This window comes from Mirounga angustirostris, unplaced genomic scaffold, assembly GCF_029215605.1.
Source record: "Mirounga angustirostris isolate CCGP_5_RB_7025 unplaced genomic scaffold, mMirAng1.0.hap1 SCAF_4, whole genome shotgun sequence".
NCBI classification, from domain to species: Eukaryota; Metazoa; Chordata; class Mammalia; order Carnivora; family Phocidae; genus Mirounga; species Mirounga angustirostris.
This window is the reverse complement of record NW_026991712.1, coordinates 52,091,299-52,112,651: the sequence shown is the minus strand read 5'-3', so window position 1 is coordinate 52,112,651 and position 21,353 is coordinate 52,091,299. Positions and strand designations below refer to the sequence as shown.

General features: G+C 42.3%; 2 protein-coding genes across 2 annotated transcripts in view; both read right to left on the bottom strand.

The window, feature by feature from the left end:
* FABP12 (fatty acid binding protein 12) overlaps positions 1 to 2,931 on the bottom strand; it is a 53,977-nt gene extending 51,046 nt beyond the window's left edge. The window contains exon 1 of the mRNA XM_064588159.1: positions 2,794 to 2,931. The gene's annotated coding sequence lies outside the window, so the exon portion shown is untranslated. The remainder of the gene's footprint in view (positions 1 to 2,793) is intronic.
* The window catches only part of IMPA1 (inositol monophosphatase 1), a 71,489-nt gene continuing 53,015 nt past the window's right edge, over positions 2,880 to 21,353 (bottom strand). The window contains exon 9 of the mRNA XM_064588158.1: positions 2,880 to 3,010. Coding sequence (XP_064444228.1) covers positions 2,934 to 3,010 — 77 coding nt within the window. The 3' untranslated portion in view covers positions 2,880 to 2,933. The remainder of the gene's footprint in view (positions 3,011 to 21,353) is intronic.

The window sequence follows — 21,353 nt, the reverse complement described above, 5'->3', positions numbered from 1 at the left end:
AATAACACTGACAAAGATGGCTCAGAGTACCTGAAAAACACGCTCCTCATGCTCTGAAATAAAGATGGACGTTCTGAAGGAGTGACAGTGAGTTGTGTGTCATGTAAATTCTGCTAACACAGCCCTCTCCATATGCATGAAGGCATACTGTTATCCCCAGCCCCCAAGAAAACTCTGTTGGGTGTTTCCTATCAGTGCCTTTGAACCACTCAGCACTTACCCTAACACAGAACTTCAGTGTGTGTGTGAGTTGTATGTTTTTAATTATTTCTCCTTGTCCTATGTATTGTATTTAAGATTACCAAGAGTTTTAGGAGAGGGAAGGAAAATTGCGTTTTGCAAGCTCAGCGTATCAGTTTTAACGTCCTCTTCATTGGACATATGAACCAAGTTTTGAGACCTGCCCCCAACCTTGGCCTCTGACCCCCTCTTTGGGCCCCCTCTTTGGGTCTGTTGAAGGCAGTTTGAGGACCATATTAGAATAGTTTGTAATCCCTAAATTGCTATAGCAGTTGTTGATTTTATTGCGTTTCTGGCTGTTTTCAGGAGACCCTCTCGACTTGAATGCTAATTTTATCAAACCATGTGAATGCTCTTTTTTTTTTTAAGATTTTATTTATTTATTTGAGAGAGAGAGAATGAGAGAGAGTGAGTACATGAGAGGGGGGAGGGTCAGAGGGAGAAGCAGACTCCCTGCCAAGCAGGGAGCCCGATGCGGGACGTGAATGCTCTTTCTGTCTCACTCCTAAGCTATCAATCTCATTTTGCTACTTAGTTCCCAAGCTTGGAAACTATTTCTCTCCCTCCTGAGCCTCCCTGCCTGCTTTTTCTTCTCAGAGGTCAAAGGCATTGTTTTCTAATATGGTTATAAAATCTCAGATTGTAAAGCCCTTAGCCCCCATTACCTAATTGCCTTCCTTCCCTTCACTTCATTATAACATGTCTCTCCTCAAACGGTCCTGAAACTTGCTCACTTCCAAAACCAGATTTTTGCATATGCGTCTCTTCTCTTTCTATCTTCATTACTCTTTTACACTCCCATCTGGTAGCCATGAGTCTACTTAAACACATTTTGAACTTTTTAAAAATTCTACCTTGCTGTACATCTCAGGATAATGCATCCTATAAGACTCTTCCTTACTAAGTAGAAGGGTCAAAAGGCTCTAGAGTCATCCCTGAATTTTGTCAATGAGAAAACGAGGTTACATCATTGGCCCAAGTGTTACAGCAAGTAGCTAAACACAGACCCAAAGATCTGGATTTTAGGTAGGTCATCTGACTTGGGTTCGGAAAGATTTGAGAGAGCACGTTTATCGTATTGGTGAATAGACAAGAATGCAAAGGGAGGCTCACTCAGAGCTCTTAGCCTCCCTGACGCCATAACTCACGAGAACCCAACAAAATGAAGTTGGCAAGATAATAACGGGAGGCGCCAAGGTTGGGGGCACAAGAAGCCAGGTGTGTGTCTTAGCATGCCAGTACTCGATTTCTGACTGAACCTGAGTGAATGCCATCTTCCTTTTTTTTTTTTTTTTCCTAAAATGTGTTTAAAGTAGACAGTTTTTAGGAAAAAATGTTGGGGTTTGAACATACAGTGATTTTGATTTCTTCTAGTAGCTGCCTCCATACATATGGTATGTGTACTGGTTATTGGGTCCCTTCATGATTATGGGCCATAGTTTATAACTTCCAACAAATTTTGGTTATCACAGAAGTCTTGTTTCATCTTTTAAAGACTCACTTCTGTTCATTTCTAAAAATTAAATTACACATTTAAAGAAGCTTTCCCCCGTGTCCCCAGCACTGGCTAGATCCAAATACTCAGTTCCTGTGTTTTTCTTTGGGGGAGGGAGCATGGTCTGCTCTTTGGGAAGCTTTCCCTTTACCCTCCTCTAGCTGCTGGCTCCCCCCAGGGTCCTGCGAAGACTAGCCATCTCCTTACTTAACTGGGAGGCTGCAGTTGTTTCCCCTGGTCCACCACAGCTGCTAAGCTGGACTGTGGTCATTAGGGGTGGACAGTGGCTCCAACCTGTTCTCCAAGCTTTCCCGGGCATTGCTGGTTCATTCTTCAGTGTGGCCACCTCCGCTGCTGACCCCCAGCTGACATTCACATCCCCTTCCTCTGCCTATGCCTCTTTGCTGCTTTTGCTTGGTTTCCTGGCAACTCGATAGCCCTGAATCTCCTCTTCTCTCGGCAGCTGTCTCCAGGCAGGACCTGTGGCACCCATCATCCTCACCTCCCGGAAATCCCAAACAGCGCTGACTCCCCTCCTTACCTGGCAACCCTGTGATGCCAAGTCACTCCAGTTACCTTTACCCCTGCTTAAGGAGAATGGGACAAGTCAACAAGTCCCTGACTAAGCAGACATCCAATTAAGTGGGAAAGTGTCCATTTTCTTTCAGGCAAGGCCAAGGCTTATGAGGATTCTCTTGGCACCTCCACTTCTCTGGGTTTGGAGGAGCAAAGCATCTGACTCTCTGCAAACTGCACTTCCTAAGATGTCTGCCTTCTCCCCTCTGAGCAGCATCGTACTCCTTGATGAGAGGGCCAGATCCTACAGGTATGTCTCTAGTTAACCTTTGGGGAGGTAGCTGGCTCGCACACAGATGCCTCCTTGAGTTTGGAATTTGAATCATAGAATGACTTCTGTTCATAGCTTTGAGTCACTGAAATTTTAACCAACAGGAAAAACTCCACACAACATTGTTGTTTATACAAAAATAATAAAATAAAGGCATTTCTAAAACTGTTCTTACTGTGATAATTTTCATTTAAGTAGTACCGTGTCATACCTGAGAGTTCCAGGAAGACCCATAATTGTCACCTGAGGAAGGAGCCTGGGATTCATCCGTGCAGCATGCAGAGGCCACATTTACCAGCAATCCCTCCAGCTTAGAGGATTACCAGGCTCTGTGGGAGATTACTGCTCTATTTATGCTTCTTGTCTCATCATTTCAACATATGTTCCACACTGGTTTAACAGTGACCATTTACACTTTACAACTCCACCTGTGAATATGAGGGAGAAGGAACTTGTAACAAAAAGCAAAATATTCCAGCAACCCTCAGTTTGCTTCCTCAGATTAAGAGTTCCTCAAATCGGGGGCGGAGCAAGATGGCGGAGGAGTAGGAGACCTGGATTTCGTCTCCTCTCAGGAATTCAGCTGGACAGGGATCAAACCATTCTGAACACCTACAAACTCAACAGGAGATCGAAGAAAAGAAGAGCAACAACTCTCTCATCAGAAAAGCGACCACTTTCTGGAAGGTAGGACGTGCGGAGAAGTGAATCTGAGGCGATATTCAGGAGGATAGACGGCGGGGGAGGGGCCTCCGTCGGCCGCTTCTGGCAAGTGATAGAGCCGCGGAGCACAAAACCGGAACTTTTAAAAGTCTGCTCCGCTGAGAGACGTCACTCTGGTGGCTAAGCAGGGGGTGGAACCTTCCGGGACAGTGTGGTCTCAGGACCCTCGGGGTCACAGAAGGACCGGGGGTGCCTGAGGGTGGCAGAGCTCCCAGGTATCGGAGCAGGGAAGCCGGCTGCAGAGGCGGAGCCCAGGCGCGGGCTCTCAGCTCGGGGTGGCCATAAACCGGGATCCGCGGCCCAGTCGGGCCCCTGCTCCTCCAGCAGGGACCCAACAAGCGGCAGATTGGGGGAGACTCACCTTCCTCCCCCGGGAGGAGCCGCGCGGGAGCGCACCACAGGGATCTGCTGGGTTTGGAGACTCCACCCGGGGTCGGGTGCCAGAGATAGAAACGCGCGGTCACAGGCCGGGTGAGCACGGAGTGTGGCCGGAGACCGGGGAGACGGGAGTGACTGACGGCTTTTCTCTGGGGGCTCACTGAGGAGCAGGGCCCCGAGTTCTCGGCTCCTCCGGGCGGAGATTGGGAGGCCGCCATTTTCACTCTCCGCCTCCAAAGCTGTACAGAAAGCTCGCAGGGAACAAAAACCCTGGAGAGCAAACCCGAGCAGATGACTTAGCCGGGAGGGGGCAAGGGCGGGGCAATTCCGCCTCCGGCAGAGACATTTGGAAACCACGGCAACAGGCCCCTCCCCAGAAGATCAGCGAGCACAGCCAGCCAAGACCAAGTTCACCGATCAATGAGAACGGCAGAACGCCAGCGCTAGGGGAATACTGCACATAGAATTCACGGCTTTTTTACCATGATTCTTTAGTCTTTCAAAGTTAATTTTTTTTAACTGCTTTTTTTTTTTGAATTTTTCTTTTTCCCTTTTTCAACCAATATCTTATCAATCCCTTTTTTTAAAAAAACATTTTTATTTTTCATTTTTAGAGTCATATTCTATCCCTTCATAGTAGTTACCCTTATTTTTGGCATATATATATAAGTTGTTTTCTCTTTAAAATTTTGAGATAGTTTCTTCTAACAGATTAAAATATACCCTAAATCTCTAGTATATTGTGTTTTCTATTCCCCTGCCTGATCACATCCTCTCCCTTTTTTTTTCCTTTTTCTTTTTTCTTTTTTTTAAATCCTCTTCTTTCTTTTTTCAAACAACTTCTTATCAATTCCTTTTATAAAATTTTTTATAACTTCCATCTTTACAGTCATATTCCATCCCTTCACCATATCAACCCTTATTTTTGTACATATATAAGTTTTTCTTTCTTTAAAATTTTGGGAGGCACTTTCTTCTAAAAGACCAAAATACACCCTAAATCTAGTGTGTGGCACTGATCTATATACCAGCCTGATCATATTTGATCACATTCTGATTTTTTTTGTTGTTGTTGTTTTGTTTTGTTTGTTTTTGTATGTTTTTATCTTTATCTTTTTCTTTTTTTTCTTTTTCTTTTTTCTCTCCTTCCATTTCTTTTTCCAATGCTTCAGGTCTTTTCTGATTTGTTTAGAGTATATTTTCTGGGGACGTGGTTACTCTGCTAGCATTTTGTTCTCTCATTAATCTATTCTCCTCTGGACAAAATGACAAGATGGAAAAAATCACCTCAACAAAAAGAACAAGAGGTAGTACTGACTGCCAGGGACCTACTCAATACGGACATTAGTACGATGTCAGATCTAGAGTTCAGAATCATCACTTTAAAGATACTAGCTGGGCTTGAAAAAAGCATGGAAGTTATTAGAGAAACCCTTTCTGGAGAAGTAAAAGAACTAAAATCTAACCAAGTAGAAATCAAAAAGGCTATTAATGAGGTGCAATCAAATATGGGGACGCTAACTGCTAGGATAAATGAGGCAGAAGAGAGAATCAGTAATATAGAAGACCAAATGATGGAAAATAAAGAAGCTGAGAAAAAGAGAGATAAACAACTACTGGATCACGAGGGCAGAATTCGAGAGATAAGTGATACCATAAGACGAAACAACATTAGAATAATTGGGATCCCAGAAGAAGAAGAAAGAGAGAGAGGGGCAGAAGGTATAATGGAGCAAATTATAGCAGAGAACTTCCCTAATTTGGGGAAGGAAACAGGCATCAAAATCCAGGAAGCACAGAGAACCCCCCTCAAAATCAATAAAAATAGGTCAACACCCCGACATCTAATAGTAAAACTTACGAATCTCATAGACAAAGAGAAAATCCTGAAAGCAGCTCGGGAGAAGAGATATGTAACCTACAATGGTAGAAACATTAGATTGGCAACAGAACTATCCACAGAGACCTGGCAGGCCAGAAAGGACTGGCAGGATATATTCAGAGCACTAAATGAGAAAAATAGGCAGCCAAGAATAGAATATCCAGCTAGGCTGTCATTGAAAATTGAAGGAGAGATAAAAAGCTTCCAGGACAAACAAAAACTAAAGGAATTTGCAAACACAAAACCAGCCCTACAAGAAATATTGAAAGGGGTCCTCTAAGCAAAGAGAGACCCTAAAAGCAACATAGACCAGAAAGGAACACAGACAATATACGGTAACAGTCACCTTACAGGCAATACAATGGCACTAAATTCCTACCTTTCAATAGTTACCCTGAATGTAAATGGGCTAAATGCCCCAATCAAAAGACACAGGCTATCAGACTGGATTAAAAAACAAGACCCATCGATATGCTGTCTGCAAGAGACTCATTTTAGAACCAAAGATACCCCCAGATTGAAAGTGAGGGGATGGAAAACCATTTGCCATGCTAATGGACATCAAAAGAAAGCTGGGGTGGCAATCCTTATATCAGACAAATTAGATTTTAAACCAAAGACTGTCATAAGAGATGAGGAAGGACATTATATCCTACTTAAAGGGTCTATCCAACAAGAAGATCTAACAATTGTAAATCTCTATGCCCCTAACATGGGAGCAGCCAATTATATAAGGCAATTAATAACAAAAGCAAAGAAACACATCGACAACAATACAATAGTGGGGGACTTTAACACCCCCCTCACTGAAATGGACAGATCATCTAAGCAAAAGATCAACAAGGAAATAAAGACTTTAAATGACACACTGGACCAAATGGACTTCACAGACATATTCAGAATATTCCATCCCAAAGCAACGGAATACACATTCTTCTCTAGTCCCCATGGAACATTCTCCAGAATAGATCACATCCTAGGTCATAAATCAGGTCTCAACCGGTACCAAAAGATTGGGATCATTCCCTGCCTATTTTCAGACCACAATGCTTTGAAACTAGAACTCAATCACAAGAGGAAAGTCAGAAAGAACTCAAATACATGGAGGCTAAAGAGCATCCTACTAAAGAATGAATGGGTCAACCAGGAAATTAAAGAAGAATTAAAAAAATACATGGAAACCAATGAAAATGAAAACACAACTGTTCAGAATCTTTGGGATGCAGCAAAGGCAGTCCTAAGAGGAAAGTATATAGCAATACAAGCCTTTCTCAAGAAACAAGAAAGGTCTCAAGTACACAACCTAACCCTCCACCTAATGGAGCTGGAGAAAGAACAGCAAATAAAGCCTAAACCCAGCAGGAGAAGAGAAATAATAAAGATCAGAGCAGAAATCAATGAAATAGAAACTAAAAGAACAGTAGAACAGATCAACGAAACTAGGAGCTGGTTCTTTGAAAGAATTAACAAGATTGATAAACCCCTGGCCAGACTTATCAAAAAGAAAAGAGAAATGACCCAAATCAACAAAATCATGAATGAAAGAGGAGAGATCACAACCAACACCAAAGAAATACAAACAATTATAAGAACATATTATGAGCAACTCTATGCCAGCAAATTAAATAACCTGGAAGAAATGGATGCATTCCTAGAGATGTATCAATTACCAAAACTGAACCAGGAAGAAATAGAAAACCTGAACAAACCTATAACCACTAAGGAAGTTGAAGCAGTCATCAAAAATCTCCCAAAAAACAAAAGCCCAGGGCCAGATGGCTTCCCAGGGGAATTCTACCAAACATTTCAAGAAGAATTAATACCTATTCTTCTGAAACTGTTCCAAAAAATAGAAATGGAAGGAAAACTTCCAAACTCATTTTATGAGGCCACCATTACCTTGATCCCAAAACCAGACAAAGACCCCATCAAAAAGGAGAATTACAGACCAATATCCCTGATGAACATGGATGCAAAAATTCTCACCAAAATATTAGCCAATAGGATCCAACAGTACCTTAAAAGGATTATTCACCACGACCAAGTGGGATTTATCCCTGGGCTGCAAGGTTGGTTCAACATCCGCAAATCAATCAATGTGATACAATACATTAACAAAAGAAAGAACGAGAATCATATGATCCTCTCAGTAGATGCAGACAAAGCATTTGACAAAGTACAGCATCCTGTCTTGATCAAAACTCTTCAGAGTATAGGCATAGAGGGTACATACCTCAATATCATAAAAGCCATCTATGAAAAACCTACAGCAAATATCATTCTCAATGGGGAAAAACTGAGAGCTTTCCCCCTAAGGTCAGGAACGCGGCAGGGATGTCCACTATCACCACTGCTATTCAACATAGTATTAGAAGTCCTAGCCACAGCAATCAGACACCAAAAAGAAATAAAAGGCATCCAAATCGGCAAAGAAGAAGTCAAACTCTCACTCTTTGCAGATGATATGATACTTTATATGGAAAACCCCAAAGACTCCACCCCAAAACTGCTAGAACTCATACAGGAATTCAGTAAAGTGGCAGGATATAAAATCAATACACAGAAATCAGTGGCATTCCTATACACCAACAACAAGACAGAAGAAAGAGAAATTAAGGAGTCGATCCCATTTACAATTGCACCCAAAACCATAAGATACCTAGGAATAAATCTAACCAAAGAGACAAAGGATCTGTACTCAGAAAACTATAAAATACTCATGAAAGAAATTGAGGAAGACACAAAGAAATGGAAAAACGTTCCATGCTCATGGATTGGAAGAACAAATATTGTGAAGATGTCAATGCTACCTAGAGCCATCTACACATTCAATGCAATCCCCATCAAAATACCATCCACTTTTTTCAAAGAAATGGAACAAATAATCCTAAAATTTGTATGGAACCAGAAAAGACCCCACATAGCCAGAGGAATGTTGAAAAAGAAAAACAAAGCCGACGGCATCACAATTCCGGACTTCCAGCTCTATTACAAAGCTGTCATCATCAAGACAGCATGGTCCTGGCACAAAAACAGACACATAGATCAATGGAACAGAATAGAGAGCCCAGAAATGGACCCTCAACTCTATGGTCAACTCATCTTTGACAAAGCAGGAAAGAATGTCCAATGGAAAACAGACAGTCTCTTCAACAAATGGTGTTGGGAAAATTGGATAGCCACATGCAGAAGAATGAAACTGGACCATTTCCTTACACCACACACAAAAATAGACTCCAAATGGTTGAAAGACCTCAATGTGAGACAGGAGTCCATCAAAATCCTAAAGGAGAACACAGGCAGCAACCTCTTCGACCTCAGCCGCAGCATCTTCTTCCTAGAAACATCGCCAAAGGCAAGGGAAGCAAGGGCAAAAATGAACTATTGGGACTTCATCAAGATAAAAAGCTTTTGCAAAGTAAAGGAAACAGTCAACAAAACCAAAAGACAACCGACAGAATGGGAGAAGATATTTGCAAATGACATATCAGATAAAGGGCTAGTATCCAAAATCTATAAGGAACTCATCAAACTCAACACCCAAAGAACAAAGAATCCAATCAAGAAATGGACAGAAGACATGAACAGACATTTTTCCAAAGAAGACATCCAAATGGCCAACAGACACATGAAAAAGTGCTCGACATTGCTCGGCATCAGGGAAATCCAAATCAAAACCTCAATGAGATACCACCTCACACCAGTCAGAATGGCTAAAATTAACAAGTCAGGAAATGACAGATGTTGGCAGGGATGCGGAGAAAGGGGAACCCTCCTACACTGTCGGTGGGAATGCAAGCTGGTGCAGCCACTCTGGAAAACAGTATGGAGGTTCCTCAAAAAGTTGAAAATAGAGCTACCATATGATCCAGCAATTGCACTACTGGGTATTTACCCCAAAGATACAAAAGTAGGGATCTGAAGGGGTACGTGCACCCCGATGTTTATAGTAGCAATGTCCACAATAGCCAAACTGTGGAAAGAGCCAAGATGTCCATGGACAGATGAATGGATAAAGAAGATGTGGTATATATACACAATGGAATATTATGCAGCCATCAAAAGGAATGAGATCTTGCCATTTGCAACGACGTGGATGGAACTGGAGGGTATTATGTTGAGCGAAATAAGTCAAAAAGAGAAAGACATGTATCATATGACCTCACTGATATGAGGAATTCTTAATTGCAGGAAACAAACTGAGGGTTGCTGGAGTGGAGGGTGGGGTGGGAGGGATGGGGTGACTGGGTGATAGACACTGGGGAGGGTATGTGCTCTGGTAAGCGCTGTGAATTGTGCAAGAGTGTTGACTCTCAGATCTGTACCTCTGAAACAAATAATGCAATATATGTTAAGAAAAAAAAAAGAAGAAGGTAGCGGGAGGAGAAGAATGAAGCAGGGGAAATCGGAGGGGTAGACGAACCATGAGAGACGATGGACTCTGAAAAACAAACTGAGGGTTCTGGGGGGGAGGGGGGTTGGAGGATGGGTTGGCCTGGTGGTGGGTATTGAGGAGGGCACATTCTGCATGGAGCACTGGGTGTTATGCACAAACAATGAATCATGGAACACTACATCTAAAACTAATGATGTAATGTATGGGGATTAACATAAGAATAAAAAAAAAAAAAGTTCCTCAAATCAGTGAGGTCATATAATACATGTCTTTCTCTGATTGACTTATTTTGTGGAGTGGTGGGGGGTGGGAGGGATGGGGTGGCTGGGTGATAGACACTGGGGAGGGTATGTGCTATGGTGAGCGCTGTGAATTGTGTGAGACTGATGAATCACAGACCTGTACCTCTGAAACAAATAATACATTTAAGAAGAAGAAGAAGGGGAAGGGGAAGGGGAAGGGAAAGGGGAAGGGGAGAAGGAAGAAGGAAGAAGGAAGAAAAAGAAGAAAGAAGAAAGGGAAGAAGGAAGAAGGAAGAAGGAAGAAAAAGAAGAAAGAAGAAAAAGAAGAAAGAAGAAAGAAGAAAGAAGAAAGAAGGAAGAAGAAGAAGAAGAAGATAGCAGGAGGGGAAGAATGAAGGGGGGGAAATCGGAGGGGAAGACGAACCATGAGAGACTATGGACCCTGAGAAACAAACTGAGGGTTCTAGAGGGGAGGGGGGTGCGGGGATGGGTTAGCCTGGTGATGGGTATTAAAGAGGGCACGTTCTGCATGGAGCACTGAGTGTTATACGCAAACAATGAATCATGGAACACTACATCAAAAACTAATGATGTAATGTATGGTGATTAACATAACATAATAATTAAAAAAAAGAAAAGCAAAATATTATAATTCACAAATTATCCGGATTGAGTATGCAAGAAAATGTGCAAAGGGGTACCTGGCTAGCTCAGGTTGGTAGAGCGTGCAACCCTTGATCTTGGGGTTGTGTGTTTGAGCACCACATCGGGTGTAGAGATTATTCAAAAATAAAATCGTAAAAAGTATATGCAAAAAAATGAATATTGGCAAACTTTGATTTCGAAACTAATCAAGGAATGATATATCCATAGTGATTTTTAGAGCATCATAATTTGAATACCCAAAGATTAAGAAATGAGCAGATACATACCCTTTCAAAGTTTAAAAGACTATCTGAATCACATTTTTTTAGATTTTATTTTGTTATGTTAATCAGCATACATTACATCATTAGTTTTTGATGAGGTTCCATGATTCATTGTTTGCGTATAACACCCAGTGCTCCTGAATCACATTTTGATCGTTCTGGCTACCACTTGATTTGGTCTGAGACTTTTTAACTATTTGCTGAAATTAAAACAGGCTGTGGCCTCAGGCTCTACTGGTTCCATTAACTCATTACCGTTTTAAAGAGCTTCACATTCAGAGGTGTTGGAAAGGCTGACTTGTGTGGGTAGTATACTCCCCCTGGTGAACAAACAGAAGAAAGTATCTGATTCCTTCAGGTGAGGATTAGTTACAATTTCTGAGCACTCTGTTTTGGGACTTAGTTTCTCCCTAAAAAGATCCACTTTGTTACATTCAAGTTACCAAGGCTCCATCAAGCAGTCTATGAATCTTTTTACTGTTTAATTTTATCTCCACTGGTGTCCTTTTTTCCCCATTATGACTCTTCCTCATTAAAGTTATTCAGCCAAAAAATTTTATCAAATGCCTGCCATGCATCAGGCACAGCTCTAGGCACTGAGGGAACAAAATGATTCAAAATCCTGCCACTGGGAGCTTAAAATAATATCAGATAGGGTTCACTGTGTTTCCTACACACCAGACTTAGTGATTTGTGTTATTTAACTGAATCCTCCCAACAACTCTATCAGGAAACTGAGGAGCTAAGAAATTTGCCCAAGACCTCACATAGATAGGGAGAGGTACGGAACACCTCTGACCCCATAAGAACTCTGAACCTCGTGGCCCTCCTTCGATTTTCATTACAGCATTTTTTTTTTAATTGCCTGTCTCCCCCAACCAACAGATAAGCTCCAGAGAGCAGAGACTGTGTCTGTTCACCATAACCCAGAGCCTAAAGCCTGCCACAGCTCTTCTCCAGAATACTGTGGGTAAATGGCTTCATGGTAATGGAATCAATGAGTTGAGAACTGAACTGGGGACTAATTGACTCCAAAGCCCTTCTCACCAAGGGACTCTACTACTTCCATGAGAATCCAGAATCCAGACAGCAACCCTGTACTGGCTGGCTGATTTGAATTAGTTTGGAATTAGCTGTCCTCTCCATTTCCTTAAAGAGTAGGTGAAAACGGAGCCTAAAATGAACAAGATCTGGTTCTTTAGAAGACTTAAAATCTTTAAGCAGATTTTCATTTGCCTCCCCCCCTGAATTTTACAGCTAGAGGAGACAGGAAGAAGCCAAAGCAACATTCACGCTGGGCCCAGTGGATACCCCTTTAAAAGCCATCAATGCTTTGCGGTGGAGAGCGGAGGGCGGAGAGTGATGGTGGAGCAGCCCCTTCAGGAGCTACTGAACCTGTGGTGAGTACAACCAATGCCTGTAATAAACAGGTCAATTTCCATGGTAGTAGTTATTTATTTTATAGTAGTTATTCCCACAATGGCTGTATGTCCTACACCATTATAATTTTGCCACTTTGCCAAGTGACTTAAGAGCATGATATCCATCATTCAAATCTATTAACCTTTCTTTCTGTGTTTGAAAATAATCAGCAGCGTTCTGGTCTCAGTTGCCCAGGGCAGAATGGTAAATATTGAAAGCGTAATCTTGCCATTTGGAGTGCTTCTGGCTTGAATAAATGTTTCCTCAGGTTGCAGCAATGCCCAGGTAACCTCTTGGTAAGGAAGCAGGGATCACCTTCCAGCGCTAGGGAGAGCAGGAAAAATTACTAGATGCAGGAATAGCTTGTAGGGTGGATCTCTCGCTCAGCCTACACTTTAGGCTTGTATTTTAAAAAGGAATTGCTGGTGTCTGCTCCTATTATCCAAGAGCTAGTAAATAAACCAAAAGGAGAAAACTGAAAAGTTATTTCAGGCTGACAGTACATAACCACAAGAAACAACCCAAGGAAACCCCGAAAATCAGGAGGCCTATCCTGTCATCCAACCTTTATTAAGATCATAGGGATGGCTCTTCCCTGTTTAAGTCTTTTGTGTATGGGGAGTCAGTTCTGTAAAGGTAAGTTTGCCAGTTAATTCTGTACAGCAATTTCTTCATTGCCCACTTATTTTTTCTCCCCAGCCAGATTGTGTTTACGGTTGATGAACCACCATCTATTCTCTCCGATCTCTTCCTTCTGCCTTTCTGCAACCCCATCTTCTCGTATAGTGCAAAAATTCTCCTATAGACCTCATTGCAAAAATCTCTCACATTTTACTAAATCTCCCTTTCCTAACTGTAAGGGGCTATCCCAACTGCCCTCCGGCATCTCTACATGAATTTCCTACCCTTGCTTGAAGCTCAATGTGTCCCAAACTGAACTTACCCCAAATCTGCTCCTAGTCTTTCTAATCATTGCCAAAGTCCTGAGTTGGGGTGTTGGATCTGTCCCCCTCCCATGAGTTCCTGCTGCCCACAGTCGAGTTGCCCTCACTCTTTCTTCGACTTCTTTGAAATTCTTTTAATTGGCCTCCATGCTTTTCAAGTACCATTCCTGTATGCAGTCCGCCCATTCCTCTTTTTAAGCACAACTGCTGTCAATCTCTCTGCTGCCCAATAACCATGAGTAGTCCATTAGCAAATTAGGGATGCTCCCTGGCCCAGCTGCGCCTCCAGAGCTCTCCACGATGGGCCTTTGAACTTATCCTGAATGCCCACTAAACTGGAGAACTCCCCCTCTCCTAAACCAACCAGTCCTCTCCTGTCTCCAGGTGTTTTCTCACACAGTTTCTTCTTCATGATATGCCAGTCTCAATTCCATCTTTCCCAATCCCATCCATTTCTTATGTTCTTCAACTCAACTCAAAAGCCAGTTTCCAATTCCTCCTGAGAGTCTTTCCCTCCGTCTCTTCATAGCGCCATATTGGTGTTTCTCCCATCATACATCCCTTATTTTCTGCCTCTTGGTATTGTAGTTATTGATTTACATATCTTATTACACACAAAACCACACGCCCCCCCCCCACACAACCACACGCCCCCCCCACACACAACCACACGCCCCCCACACACAACCACACGCCCCCCCCCCCACAACCACACCCCCCCCACACACACAACCACACGCCCCCCCCCCACACAACCACACGTCCCCCGACACACACAACCACACGCCCCCCCACACAACCACACGCCCCCCCCACACAACCACACGCCCCCCCCACACAACCACACGCCCCCCCACAAACGACACGCCCCCCCACACAACCACACGCCCCCCCCACAAACACACAACCACACGCCCCCCCACACACAACCACACGCCCCCACATACACACACCACATATCCCTACACACACACCACACACCCACACACCATGCTGGAGGTGGTGCCTTTCATTAGTTAGGGGAAAATAGCAGCTTTGGATCCTATCTCTAACACGTATCTACATGGCTTTGGACAAGTTTCTTATCCATTCTGGACTTAGTTCTCTTTTGGTAAAAAGTGAGTAATGCTCAGCTTTTTCAAATTAAATTAAAGTATGTATTAATTGCCAGATACTCACTAAATGCTGGCTAATGCTGGCTCTTGTTATTAACTCTGTCAGCCTTCTTGTCTGCAGATCACCTTACCTAGCCTATACCTTATACAAAATATATTCTCAGAATGTTGGTTGTATTGAAGGATCTTGTCTTCAGGTGGACCTTTTGCTTATTACTTATCTCAAAATTTAATAGCAGTTTGACAAACTTTGTGTTGACCTACAGAGCACTGAAGAACATTTCCCAATTAGATTTATCAGACTCTAGGGTTTTCAGCTGGACCACATTGACCCAGTTCTTACCCAAGTCTTATAAAGTTGATCTTGGTATGGTGAAGACTAGCCATCACTTATGTTTCAGAACAGATGGAGCTGTATGACAAATCGATAATCCAAAAAGTGAAAAACCAGCAAATGCACTGGAGCCTAACAGCCTCGAGCCTGGTTTCTAGGACAGAGAGCCAGTGTCAGGCTACATCCACCCAAAGGCTCCCTGAGGTCGTTTAACTGAGATGTCTCAAACTGTGGTCTCACAGAGCCTCCTCCTGGGAATGACTGAGGAGAAGAAAACAGGAGACAAAAATCTGGTTCTCCCAGCCACAGACACATCTGAGTGATCAGTCACTCAGATAAATAAAGCAAACAGTTACCCATATGTTAAAATTCCCAGGCTTAGCCCCATTTACAGTGATTCTCAAAGGCTGGCGGTTGTAATAAAGATAGAAGGTTTTAGTAGACAGAAGGGCAGAGAGTGCATTTCCCTCATTGAAACATCTCAAAACAACCTACGTCCCCCTCCCTTCCCGTAATTCTGAGAATCACTCTCTAAAGCTCCTATAAATGTATGCCTTCTTTGAGGATTCAGTAAAAGAAGACAAGGCAGGGATTAAGATGGAAAGGGTTGAGGGGCGCCTGGGTGGCTCAGTCGTTAAGCGTCTGCCTTCGGCTCGGGTCATGATCCCGGGGTCCTGGGATCGAGCCCCACATCGGGCTCCCTGCTCGGCGGGAAGCCTGCTTCTCCCTCTCCCACTCCCCCTGCTTGTGTTCTCTCTCTCGCTGTCTCTCTCTCTGTGTCAAATAAATAAAATCTTAAAAAAAATAAAAGAGGGAAAGGGTTGGGGCCAACCCAGAAAGGGCCCAACAGACAGAAGGGTAGTCTCATCAAAACATCCATCCACATTACTGTTTCAGACCTGAGTTTTCTAGCTGGTACATGTACCGCAAGTTTAATGAGGAGCAGCAAAGAAGTACAGTTGCTTTTTGATAGAAAAATTTAAAAATCATTCACTGAAAAGTGGAAGTACAATAGTTCTTTAATGCACACGCATGGCCTCCTCTCCCCTTTCCCCCAGCATGAGCAAGCGTGTATGTGCACACGAGCACACACACACATGCATGGGGCTTTGTCCAGGTCAGCCAAGGATGCTTACTCTGCACCAGGTGCCAAGACGTTTTTTCCTCTAAAGAACTGAGTGTAATAAATTCGTCTGGCTCTCTGCCTATCTGCTTCTTGTCATGTTCCAAAAAGAATTTAAGATGGCTTATATGGTTATGTACTATGACAAGAATTTAAATTGGAAGTGAGGTGAAAGAAGAAATAAATACAAACCAAAGATGCAAACATGGGGAGACAGGAAAATAATTAAGAAGTATAATAAAATGATCTATACACCTGCTACCAGTGAACTATAAATTTGCTTTCTAAGCTTTCCAGTGGATGAATTTGAAGAGAAAACTTATCAATTACATAATTCTCATTTATAAGAGGGATTCCCGGGGCGCCTGAATGGCTCAGTCGGTTAAGCGGCTGCCTTCGGCTCAGGTCATGATCCCAGGGTTCTGGAATCGAGTCCCGCATTGGGCTCCCTGCTTGGCGGGAAGCCTCCTTCTCCCTCTCCCGCTCCCCCTGCTTGTGTTCCCTCTCTCGCTCTCTCTCTCTCTGTCAAATAAATAAATAAAATCTTAAAAAAAAGAGGGATTCCCAAACCTTTGTGTGTACCTAAATCACCTGATGAGCTTATAAAACTATAATCACTCAGGCCCCACCAATAGAACTTAAAATTTTGCATGTCTGGGGTGAGAGCCTGAGGTTTATAATTTTAATGCATTCTTATTGATTTCTCCAGGAAACCAGCTTCTCAGGACAAGAACAATTATTCTTGATATTAAGATCTACAGGACTTTCGGGACACCTGGGTGGCTCAGTCGGTTGGGTTAAGCATCTGACTTTGGCTCAGGTCATGATCTCAGGGTCCTGGATGGGGCCCCATGTTAGGCTCGGCACTCAGCAGGGAGTCTGCTTGTCTCTCTCCCTCTCCCCCTTTCCCTCCAACCCTAGTGCTTTCTCTGTCTCTCTCTCAAATAAGTAAATAAAATGTTAAAAAAAAAAAAAAAGATCTACAGGACTTTCTTCTAGGGAGTGACAAAAACCTTGGGTTTTACAATGAATGTTCTTACAGAGATTCAAGATGAGTTTCGGAGGTCCACGGACTGCTGCCCATAATAACTTTCAAAATAAGCTTTTACACAGCTATGCGAGAGTAATGATGTTGAGAGTTGGTAAAGAGGGACAAGAAACCTAATAATATTCTCCGGGAACTTAATTTTTGCTAGTTTTCCTTGGCCCAGAATAGGAACTAAAAGGATTTTAAATCTACTCAATCCCATTTTCTTTATATGGAGCCAAAAATTAAGAACTCCTTAGTAAATATGGCAGTATGCAAGCTACAGGGATATGTCAGCACTGAGGTCTCTCTACAAACTATAATATGAGTTTGAAGAAATGTAATCTAGTGAATCTTATCTTTTAAATTTATTCTTGAGGAATTGTTTTGTTTCCTGGCTTGAACTGTAGTAGAGTGGGGAGGCAAATGGCAGCATGGGGTGGGGGGTGGGGGGTGGGGGGTGTAGGGGGTGGAAGGAAGTGAGCTCATCCTTAGTATGGAAATTCTTCTTTGTAAGACCTAAGTCTGTTTTTAGTGAACCCAAATCATTGAAAGTTCTCAATGTGGTGAAGTTCTTGATACACGTGAACTTTGCCTGATCTTGTAGAGTTTCCTTCATTTCAGTTTTGTAGCAAAAATGACTTAAATTTTATTGTATTTTTCCTGTCTCGCATCTTGTCACATTGAATCTGAAATGATTCAAGATTTGGGGGTGTTTCATACATCTTCTGTTTTTCAAATGAATTAGTTGGGATGCTTTTTTGTTTTTCTAGGAAAGGGACAGTTTGGGCTGGTTTTAGACAATTTATTTGCAGGTGTGCATAAAGTTACTGCTCTCAAACCTGAGACATAAGAAGGGTGCTATTAGATGTTGAGACGTCCCTCACTTGTTCAATAAATATCTATAGAGAACTTGGTATTTGCCAAGCACCGAGCTAAATGATAAGAATACAAGAATAACTAAGAATGCCTCCATGGTGTTTGCAGACACGAAAAGAAGTGATTATAGCATAGTGTGGTAAATAGTCTGAAGGGGAAAATGCAGAATACTCAGGAAACAAAGCTATAATTCAGTGGTCAGGGAAGGCTTTCTGCAGAAAGTTACATGTAAGCTAAGACCTAATGTGTAGGTAGAAATTAAATATGTGAAGGTGGGGTAAGCATGGGTTGGATGAAGTTCAAAATGGAAGGGGGGAGAGAAAACCAAAAAAACCCTCCCAGCTCATTGTGAACATTCATGAGACAGAAGAAGGTATGTTGCTGAAACTGAAATAAATCTGGTCTGACCTCTACATGGCATATGTGGGATTGGGGGTGAAAAGATTGGGGGATGAGAAGGGGGGGCTAGATCTTGAATAACCTTATAATCCATATTAAGGAATCCAGACCATACCCAAGAAAACTGGGGAGCCATTGCGCTGGTGATCATTTATTTGTATTTAGGAAGATTGCTTGAATTAAATCTCTCCAGTCCTATCTTTCATTGTGTGTAAATTCAGAAGAAGGATATTAATTGTTTAACACTTGAAAACCTAAGGTAGTAGAATGGAGAACCCCACTGCACCTTGAAAAAGTCCAAGACAGGTGTACCCTGTCTTGGCTGCCCTGGGTATGCTAACTTGGAGGTGGCTGGGCCCCTTTGAATTCAGGAATGTGAAGGTATTTTGCTGGTTGTGAGATCCTAATAAATGATCGCGTTAATGTACTCTTATATTGAGTCTCACATACCCCACCTCTGTAGCTCCATTATCCAAGCAAACACAGTCTCTAAGGAGAAGGGAAAATGGGCATATAGAACTAAGCACCCTCTGTCTTGCAGGTTGGAGATGTGACAAGATCCCTAAGAAAGGTAAGCAGAATATTTGTAAATGTTTTTATAATGGGCCAATTATTTGGCAGGGACATTGAAATCTATTGGTGGAAAAGTGTTCTCAAGTATAATACGAAAGGACAGATATTTCATTTTATATATGTCTATGATGAACAAAACCCTTTCTAAAGCTAAAGCTCTAAGAGGACTAAAATCCAGGCCGTATTATATGCAGGGTATTCATGGCTCTGCTTAATGTAATATGAATTGACCCATAATACAGAGTAATTCAATTTATGAAAAAATTACCCTGGTTTTAATACTATATTGTTAAACTCGAATATTGGCTAGTGAGGTTATTTAAAGGAAAAAATGTTTCTGAAATGAAAATGCTTAACGGGATTCCCTATGCCACCTATGCCAACACTGCCATCTAGTGTTCCTTTGTGGAAATAAAAAAGGCTGGTACAATAATTTTCAAATCAGGTTCACCAGGTGACAAAGGGATGACTCAAAACATTGCAATGTTAAGACATTAAATTGTACTATGAGACCCTCTGAGGTTTGTGAAAGGGAGGGAGTGGATGGGTGGATGGGGGAGTTGGCTACTTGTAAGACATCAGTTACTTCTGGGAAGCAGTAGTGTGTAGTTAATGGCTCTCAAATCTGTCTGCCCAATAGAATCACCTGGGAAAGTTTTACAAAAACACAGATGGCTAAGCTACACTGCAGACCTAGAAAATCAAATTCACTCAAGTGGGACCCAGTAATGGCATAGTTTTAAAACTCCCAGGTTATTCCAGGGGCGCCTGGGTGGCTCAGTAAGTTCAGCATCTGCCTTCGGCTCAGGTCATGATCTTAGGGTCCTGGGATCAAGCCCTACATCAGGCTCCCTGCTCAGTGGGGAGTCTGCTTCTCCCTCTCCCCCTGCCCCTCCCCCAACCTGTGCTCTCTCGTGCGTGCTCTCTCTCTCTCAAATAAATAAATAAAATCTTAAAAACAAAAAACAAACAAAAAAAAACCCTCTCAGGTTCAATCCTGCTGTACAACCAGGGTAAGCAGCACAAGGTAATGGGTTAAGACTGTGGAATCTAGCTCTGTCTTTACATGAGTTTCACTGCTTAGTTGTGTGACTTTGAGCAGGGAAATTAGGCTAATTGACATCTATGTGCCTCAGGAAAATGAGGACAATACCCTCTCCTTGGGTTATTGTGAGGATTAAATATAAATGTCAAGTGTTTAGCATAATGCCTGGTAAACTGTTCAATAAATGCTAAATATTAATAGCAATTTTATCAAGGAAAATATTTTATGAGTTATTTAAGGGAATAAACAACCTAAGGGATATGAACACCTAACATAGAGCATATTAGAAATTAGAACATATTACATATAGCATATTTCTATTCTTGAACTGGAAGACTTGTGGGATTGAATGCTGATGCCCAGCTCAGCCATCCCCTGAGAAGCACGTGACTTCTTTTGTGCCAACCTAAAGTGCTTTATGGCGCAATAAATTATTCTCAGTCATTCCCAGTCTTTATCACTAGGTCCGAGATGCCTGATTCCCTAGCACATTTTATTTGTCCTGCTTGGGTCCAATGTCCTTTCCTAAATTAACCAGGGGGCAGAACCACATCTCTACATATGTTGTGACAGTAGCCACAGTCCTAGGTGTTGGTGGTAGTTCCTAAGGAATGGGAAATCACTGTGACTTAGAGTATCTTTACAATCAAAAAAGTTCTATTATTACTATTTTTACTAAAAGATCTACTATTATTACTGTGGACGATTTGGGGCAGAAAGAACATCATCTGAAAAGACTTGGAGGAGTCCAGTGAAGAACAAGAGTTTATTTGGCTGGGTATTTGATGGGAATATTAGGTGGGAGCATATTATAAAAAAAACTTGGGTTATGATAAATTGGATGTCAGGGACTAGGGTAAAGGAAACATCAAATGTAACTGGTTCTATAAAATAAATAAATAAATAAACAAACACAAATAAATAAATAAATAAAACCAGTTCTAATTGGAGAGTGGCAGGAGGTGGGGGTGGGGAGGAAATGCATACATTACAGGAAAGTAGCAGAACATTCTGAGCAGAAATTGATTAGTTTGGTTAGAGACGTGTTGAGCTGATAGAAGACATTCAGAAGGGAATGTCCAACAAGGAGCTGGAGAACCGGGGTGAGGACTCAGAAGGGAAATGTGGGCCTTGCATCCAGATTTGGGAATCAGTGGAATGGGTGTGAGAGTTGAAGTCATGGGCATGCACACGTTTCCTCAGTGACTTGAGAGAAGAGCAGACATGTTAGAGAGCAGTGTCATTACCACAGAAAGAGAAGGTAGCAAAGGGGCTGAGAAGCAGTGCACAGGGAGGAGAATTTTAAGCGTGATTTTTAAATACACAGAACAAGAAAAGGGAAAGAACTGCAGAGAGGTCA